Below are 8,974 nucleotides of genomic sequence, written 5' to 3'. Positions count from 1 at the left end.
TCTTTTCCAGGCCCATTCCTTAGGCTGTCCCCACATTGGCCATAGTGCCTTTGCCCATTGACAAGGCAAGGTGGGAAGAGCAAGTGGAGCCCGGGGCTCCCTTCATCCTGACTGAATCTTCGGCTGTCTGTCACCTCCTTGATCCCATGGCTCTTTGGGTGGGTAAGAATCTCCTGGAGGCCACTAAGCCTTCCCAGTGACTGCAGTAATGTATTGGGAAATTTAGGGCTTAGTAATACCAGCATGGCACATTATCCTGGCCATAGTACCAGAAGATTCTTGGGTTTACATGCATAGATTTTTCTCTTGTTTTGAAAACCAAGATATTTGTCCTTCTCCAGCCATTGGGTCACTCTCTCATTCTGAATAATAATATTTAGATCACCTATGAAAAATCCCCCCAAATCAAAAACAATTCTTATATGACCCAGAAATCACAGAATAGAGTATACTCTACTCATAAAAACATCATTCATAAAAGCCTAAAGGTGGAAGCAACATCAATGTTGATTGACAGATGAGTGGATAAACAAAATGTGGTATATGCATACAAAGAAATATTATACAGCCTTTAAAAAGAAGGAAATTCTGACACACACTACAACATGAATGAATCTTGAGGACATTATGCTAAGTGACTAAGGCCAACCACAAAAAGACAAGTACTTATGATCCCACTTATATGATATATGTAGAGTAGTCAAAATCATAGACACAGAAAGAAGATAATGACTGCTCAGGTCTGGAGGGAGAGAAAAATGGGGAGTTATTTTCATGGATACTGAGTTTCTGTTTAGGAAAATGAAAGGGTTTCAGAGATCTATTTCACAGCAAGGTGAATATACTTAACACTACTGAACTATGCACTTAAATTAAAAAATACTTCAACAAAAACAGAGAAATAAAGCTTCTAGAACATAGAAAAATGCAATTCCATCTGCACACTTTCTAGTACTCTAATATCTAATTCTTCTGGGAATAGAAGAATAGAATACGTTCTCAGAAAGTATGCTCCCGCTTGACATCTCTTTCATGTTTTAAAAAATAGCTTTTAGCCAGGTACAGTGGCTATAACTTTCTATAACTTCCTATAACTTTAAAATCCCTGCTGAGCTGCTGGGATTACAGGAGGCTGAAGCAGGAGGATGGCGAGTTCAAAACCAGCCTCAGCAAAATCAAGGTGCTAAGCAACTCAGTGAGACTCTGTCTCTAAATAAAATATAAAATAGGTCTGAGGATGTGGCTCAGTGGCCAAGTGCCCCTGAGTTCAATCACCAGTACCAAAAAAATATTTTTAGAATAAATTATTTTTTTATAAAATAGGAACATTAAAATGGACTTTCTGGACTAAGGGTGTGGCTCAGTGGTAGAGCACTTGCCTAGCATGCATAAGACCCTGGATCCTAGCCCCAGCATCACAATTTTTTTTTAATTTAAAAAAAAAAAAGAAGAAGAAGAAACTAATTTCTACCTCTTATTGATTGGTCTATTAAAATTATACCATCTGGTCCAAGGATTGTGCCCAATATTTTGTACTTTGGGTTCAACTATCTTATTTTTCTTTTTCATATTCTAACTTTTTAACTTTTTTATGTTCTGTTTTTATAAGGTTCACCTCATGTAGTATTTTAACCTGCTGAATCATGTTTATAGGTTTGGGCCACTCCACTTGAGTGTAGGGATCTGAGTCATTTTCTTTCTTTCTGTGACTTTAAAATCTCCACTCCTTGGGCTAAGGGAGACATCCCTTCTTCTCTTACCTGACCCACTTAACCGTAGAGAATGGTCATTGAGAAGCCTCAATTTCCTATCTTTTCAAATCTTCAGCTATGAAATCCTACTCCTCTTTTCTTTTTAATTTAAAAAATTAGAGTTCTTCCCATAAAGTCTAGGCTAAGTTACTTCCATCCTGTGAGTTTCCCATTTGTACCACAGTGTGAGCTTTTCAAATCAATATGAGTTTGGATTTAAGAATCCAAATGTTCTTATCATATTCTATTTTAAAACATTTTGTTCTCCATAGTATTTGAACAACTTTTAGATCTACAAACATTTTGATACCCGGGCCAAGGAAGGAGAAAGTTTTTGAACCAAGATGTGGACATTTCTAGCTCTGCCCTGAAGGCACCCTTCTGCCCTCCCCTTAAAGTATGCGCCCCGACTTCCACTGCCTGGTTCAGAAGGAGGAAGAATCAGTACAGAAGTTATCAGAGGGATGGTTGTGGATGCTTCCTTACACCTAACCCTAGCATCTTTCTGAGAAAACGGTGGTGTCTAAAAGCCAAACCCAGGGCAAAAACTGAGTTTCTCAGAAAGCCGACTAAAATGGGAGCTGGACTTTTATACCACAGGACTGCTAACTGTATTAAGGGTATAAAAGATGTTGCTTCAGGTGCACATTAGCCTCCCATTCCAAAGGGAGCGGGGTTAGTGTGGGGATCTAGGCACTTCTGGAATTGGGCAGGCTGCCTTCATTTACCCAGTTGCTTTGAGGAGCAGCGAACATGATCAGAGGTCAGGTCAGTGGACAAGGGCACAGGACCTGGGAGCTTAGAGGGGAAGGTTGACCAGCATCCCTTACCCATTTAGGGATAAGAAAATGTAAGACAAGTGGGGCAGAAGGACATTGGTGACTCCATCGTACCTCAACAGTGTATGAAAAAATTGCCTGAGTGCATTCTTCTGAGGCAAGTGTCTTCCATTTTCCAAAGTTTCTCAAAGGATCCATCATTCATCTTGTCTTGTTGTTTTGTTCTAAGAGAGTGCTGACCAGTTCTTTAGTCTTCCTTGACAATGTAGGATTAAAATGCAGCTATTTGAATTATAACCAACATTTCCATAGATGCAAATGAGTCTATTTTCTCTCAGGATGTTTAATCAGTCATTAGCAGAGAGGAGGCTCTGGGCTACACTGACAGTTAGTCCCCTTCAACAGTGACTCTGGAGTCTTGTGTGAACAAGACCCATTTTTTGAGACCTGGTTACATGGAAGAATAAGGAAGCAATTTGTGTAAAACTTTCTGATTCTCTTTTGGAGGAGGGTAGTTGACGCATTAGCTTTCCTAAGAATACATGATTATGGCCAATGATGTGATTCAAGCTAGATGTAAGTATAAAAATATTGTGCAGAGTGAACTAATAAGTATTTGGTTTCTTTTTCCCCTTCTTACTCTGCTTGATCAACCAGATAATGTCATTCTAACAAATGATTTTTTTTTTTTGCTTAGATAAGCCATCTAATTAAATAAAATCTGTGGAAGTTCTATGAGCCCTTGGGTAAAAGCAAACTGATATAATGTGTATTTGCATAGTGATTAAAAGGGAATTTGACCCTTCACAGTGCTGCACACCTGTAATCCCAGGAACTCCAGAGGCTGAGGCAGGAGGATCCCAAGTTCATGGCCAGCCTCAGCAATTTAGTGAGACCAATTTAGTGAGATCAAAAAACAGCAGAATATGTTTAGAGTGGGCCTTCCTTATTAGAAAACCTCTTACTAACAGATTAGGGGTTGAAGTTATAAAATACCAACTTAGTGGTGTTTAATTCAAAATAAAAAGTAAATAAGGACTGGAATGTAGCTCAGTGGTAGAGCCCACCCCTGGTTTCCATCCCTAGTACCAAAAATAAGGGCAAGGGGAGCTTGGGCATGAATTTGTTTACCTGTGTTCCGGGATTAATGGCCAATAGCAGCATAATAGGTAATCTGAATTCAATTGAATTGAAATGGTCTTAAACCTAAACCTTCCGTCAAAATAGTTATTTCTGGTCAAAAACAGCAGAATGTGTTTAGAGTGGACCTTCATTCTTAGAAAAACTCTTACTAACAGATTAGGGTGTTGAAGTTATAAAATATCACAGTCTAAAAGAACTTTGCTCATGTCTATGACATCACCGTGACTCTACTTTACCAATTCACAGGCACTTTGCCTTTTTGCCTGTTTAGGAATAAAGCAACACAATGGATTGGGCGACCCTGCACACTTTCATTGGGGGTGTGAATAAACACTCCACCAGCATTGGGAAGGTGTGGATCACAGTCATCTTCATTTTCCGAGTCATGATCCTTGTGGTGGCCGCCCAGGAAGTGTGGGGTGATGAACAGGAAGACTTTGTCTGCAACACTCTGCAACCAGGATGCAAGAACGTGTGCTACGACCACTTCTTCCCCATCTCCCACATCCGCCTGTGGGCCTTGCAGCTGATCTTTGTGTCCACCCCGGCACTGCTGGTGGCCATGCATGTGGCCTACTACAGACATGAAACTGCCCGCAGGTTCAGGCGAGGAGAGAAGAGAAATGAATTCAAAGACCTAGAAGACATAAAAAAGCAGAAGGTTCGAATAGAGGGATCCCTGTGGTGGACATACACCAGCAGCATCTTCTTCCGAATTATCTTCGAGGCTGCCTTTATGTATGTGTTTTACTTCCTGTACAATGGGTACCACCTGCCCTGGGTGCTGAAATGTGGGATTGAGCCCTGCCCCAATCTTGTTGACTGCTTTATTTCCAGACCAACTGAGAAAACTGTGTTTACGATTTTTATGATTTCTGCATCTGTGATTTGCATGTTGCTTAATGTGGCCGAGCTGTGTTATCTGCTGCTGAAAGTGTGTTTTAGGAGATCCAAAAGAACCCAGACCCAAAGAAATCACCCCAACCATGCCATAAAAGAGAGTAAGCAAAATGAAATGAATGAGCTGATTTCAGATAGTGGTCAAAATGCAATCACAGGTTTTCCAAGTTAAGCATTTCAAGATAAAGTGTTGTCACATCCTAATAAAACATTTGTCTTCTCCAGGAGAAGACAACCTGAAAATCCCCTCTCTAGGCTGTAAAGTTTGTCTTTATAAATGACTTTCATAATAAATAGATACTTGAGTTCACTTTTTGTAGAATACTTGTGCCATTCACATGTGACATAAGCAAATACATGCTTCATCTCTGAAAACAAAACACTGGTTGATGACTGAGCCTTGAAGTCACTTTAACGAGTTCATATTATGTGGATCATCTGACCTAGTGGGTTTTCCTGAAAATTTATATTACTGCTGTTGTTAAAGAACTTTTTTTCTAGAAACTGATAACTTTTATTAGTAAAAGATATTTTTATAGGATTGAATGTTTTAGTTCTGACTTTGAATTTATATAAAGTATTTTTATAATGACCAGCCTTCCTTATCTGAAAAAAAAAACATATGATGTTAGTTTTAGAACTGTACCACAGGTATCTAAATTTTGAATTTAAAAAAGGTCTATCTTGTAAATATTGTTTTGCATTGTCTATTGAGAAATTTATGAACTGTCATGATACTTTCAAGGTGGAAAGTGTTCTTTGTACAATATATTTTTACGGCTTCCTGAATGTAGATGGAGCTATATGGAAGTGGGATGCTTTTTAAAACTAGCCTGTTTGCCAATTGTTACGAAAAAAAACATAAATGTGATCAATTCAATAAAGCTCAACCCCATTGCTTAAGTCTTCATATGTGCTATGGGTCTCCATTCCTTCTGGGTCCCTTGCTGCCATCACTAGTGATGTGATAAGCTGATTGTGTTACTTTTGCTAGGGAGGCCACCAGCTACTGTGCTTAAAGTTGCTAAGACTTCAACAGAGATTCTTGCATTCTCATGATAAATGAGCACAGGTTAAGTTTAGCAGCCTAACAGGTCCTCAGCTTGGAAAGGGATAGGCAGACTGCTTGTAGGACTCTTGGAAAATGTCCTTTGGGTCAGTTCAGCCTTGATAAAGGCAAGATTAGGAAGATCTTCAACAGCTTTCCTAGTCCAGTCTGTCTTGCTATAACAAAACCTGAAACTGGGTGACATACAGTAAAGAAGGTTTATTTAGCTAAATGTTCTGGAGTTCCAAGATCTTGGCACTGGCATCTGCTCAACTCTGGATACATCAAAACATGACTTCATGATCAGAGCATATTTGGAGGGAAAGATCACATGGCAAGACAGAAGGTAAGCAAGTGGAATGCCAGTCCCACTTATAACAATCCACTCTCAAGGATCTTCCTGATAGAGTAGCATTGATCCCTTCCAAGGGAAGTGCTCCCATGATCTAATTACCTTACAATAGGCTCCACCTCTTAAAAGTTCCTCCACCTCAACATCACCACACTTGGCCCTAGGCATCTAGCACATGAAGCTTTGGGCAACACACTCAAACCATACCCAAACCACAACAGCAGGCTTCAAACAAAACTTGTTTTGAAAGACTTATTACCTAAGCCCTTCAGTCCATAGTGACTTTACACCCAGAGATGGGGAAATCTCTCTCTCCCCAGGGATTTCCAGGTTGAACACAGAGGGAAGGTGGGTATGAATGAGTCAGCCAGCCACAGACTGGTCACTCTTGGAAGTAATGAGGCACACACAAATGCAACCTCTGTATAAAAGGATGGCCAGCCTAGGGCACCTTCATGACACTGATGAATAATGGCACCAAGCCAGAAAACTCCTAATGAATAATAAACATATATGAAGGCTTGCTATGGCACTTTGATTCCTAAAGGAACTGTTCAGAACCTCTCTCCAGAAAAACAAAAAAGTGATTCTCATTTTCTTCACAGTCTAAAGCAAATCATGGTTGTATCAGTTCATCTAAATAAAAATAAAAATCTATAAAAATCAAGAATTAACCTTTGTAATCCATTTTTAATCATGCTAGAATTTAAAAATAAAAATCATTTTACTTTTATCTAAATTAACATTGATTTGTAATTATTTTTATAGTAAAATGACAGCTGGAGTAGTTGTGATGGATGTAGTAATTTTTTAAAGAAGGGAATCTGTTGCTTTTCAAAACATTTCCTAAAGTGGGGGAAGAAAATTTATAGACTTTCCAAGCACATCTGTGTTTTTTCAGTACTGTTATTATGATTTTTAAAAAGAAGTAATTTAACTTTCTTTTTTGTAAGAAGTTAGTAATAAGTATCCTTTATACTTCTGTGAAAGGGGTTATTTTTTCACTTTAATAATTTATTAATTTTAAGATATTTATATCATTTGCAACAACTTACACTTTAATTTTTGGTGTGTTATCAGTTGAATGGGGATAAAGCTTTTAGATATTCCAAAATATTTATAAAACATCTCATTGACTGTTGAAATCATTTCCAAAATGGTGACTATCTAACAACTAGTCATAAATTTTTTAAGCACAAATCACACATTTTTGTAAGTTTGTGAATTTATTTTAACTCTCACTTTTAATTGATATATCAGGTATGTTTTAGAAAAATCTTTGAGAACACCAAAGGAAACTACCCCAGAATCTAATGTAGTTTTTTGTTAACAATGCTTTAATGAAAGTATATTGCTAATAACATATTTCCTCAAGAAATATAAAGTTGAATAGTTTTATTGTAGAAAAATGTTACATTTCTCCATGAAGTTCAATAAATCATCTTTTTGTGAAGAAAAAAAAGAATTAACCTTTTAAAACAAAGTCACAATTTCATCATCACTAGTCATCACTGATTTGTCCTCTGATGTTCCTTTCTTTTGAAGTGGCTATTTAGGTATAAAATGAAGCCTATAAACAGGAATAGGGCAGGGTCAGGGCAGATAATGCATCCTTGGTACAGTCCCAGCCTGGATGGAAGAGGGATTTCCTTCCCACCCTGCTCCTGAGAACACTTCTCTCCTTTGGGATTATACATACTTATTTATAATATGCAATGATATGTACACATAAGATACACAGAACTTCACTATTTAAATGTGTCTGATTTGATGAATTTTGACCTATGTTAACACTTGGGATCCCAACACTAATTCAAGAGAATAAAGGGAGATCCATTACCTCCAAAAGCTCCTGTGCTCCGTGTGTGTGTGTGGGTGTGTGTGTGTGTGTGTGTACAAGACCATTTAACATAAAATCCACCCTTTTTGGAAAATTTTTGAAGTGTACAATACCATATCATTAACTTCAGACACAAAGTTGTACAGCAGATCTCTAGAACTTATTCATGTAGCATCACTGAAACTTTATGTGTTGAATAACAACTCCCCACTTCCTCAAACCCAGTGGCCAACCCTGGACACCATTATTGTATCCATTGCTTCTATTAGGTTGACTGTTTTAGATAGTTCCTATAAGTAGGCTCATTCAGTGTTAGTCCTTCTGTATCTGGCTTATTTCACCAAGTATAACAACCTCGGAGTTCATCCACATGGTAGCATAAGAGAAGATTTCCTCCCATATTAAGGTTAAATAATATTCCATTTATATGTATATACCACATTCTCATTGTTCAAGTATGCATTAAAAACTACAATGAAATATCATTTTGCAACTGCTAAGATGGCCATTATAAAAAAAAAATGGGGCTGGGAGTGTAGCTCAGTGGTAGAGCTCTTACCTGGTGTGCACAAGGCCCTAAGTCCCATCTCCAGAATTGATAAATAAGTAAATAATGAGTGCTGGTGAGGATATGAAGAAATTGGAACCCTCTTGTTCTGTTGGTGGTAATGTAATTTGGGGAAAATGGTAAGAAAAACGGTATGGAAATTCCTCAAAATATTAAAACTGGACCTACCAGCAATCACGCTTCTGTGTGCATAGGCTACAGAAGTGAAAAGAGAGGCTTGCACTTTCTTGTTCACTGCAGCATCATTCACAATAGCCAAGGGACAGAAACAAAACCCTTTTTCCTATCTTCTGCACCTTCCTCTTTCCTTTCCTTCTGCTCTTTAACCTTGCTAGATGCTCTTTCCCTCCACCTATGTTACCCGCCTTGCCATCTTCTCCAGCCTCCCATCAGGGCACGCGATTCTCCTCTCCCTATCTATTTCTCAGCACTGAATCTGGGTCCATCTTCTCCACTGAACCAAAGCCATTATCAGCACCAATGACTTCCTCAACACCAAATCCATTGGTTTCTTCTACCTATGACTTTTAAAAATATTTTTCTGGATTCCTAAATACTTCCTGACTTAACCTTGGGTTTCCCGACCCACCTCC

General features: G+C 38.4%; 1 protein-coding gene across 1 annotated transcript; it reads left to right on the top strand.

Moving 5' to 3' along the window:
• Nucleotides 1-3,959: 3,959 nt before the first annotated feature.
• On the top strand, nt 3,960-4,745 carry Gjb6 (gap junction protein beta 6). The gene has a single exon (XM_076872428.1). It carries the CDS (start codon nt 3,960-3,962, stop codon nt 4,743-4,745), a length of 786 nt encoding a protein of 261 aa, XP_076728543.1.
• The last annotated feature ends 4,229 nt before the right edge of the window (nt 4,746-8,974 follow it).

The sequence above is a fragment of the Callospermophilus lateralis genome, chromosome 12 (assembly GCF_048772815.1).
Source record: "Callospermophilus lateralis isolate mCalLat2 chromosome 12, mCalLat2.hap1, whole genome shotgun sequence".
NCBI lineage: Eukaryota > Metazoa > Chordata > Mammalia > Rodentia > Sciuridae > Callospermophilus > Callospermophilus lateralis.
This window is presented reverse-complemented; position numbering and strand designations above follow the sequence as displayed.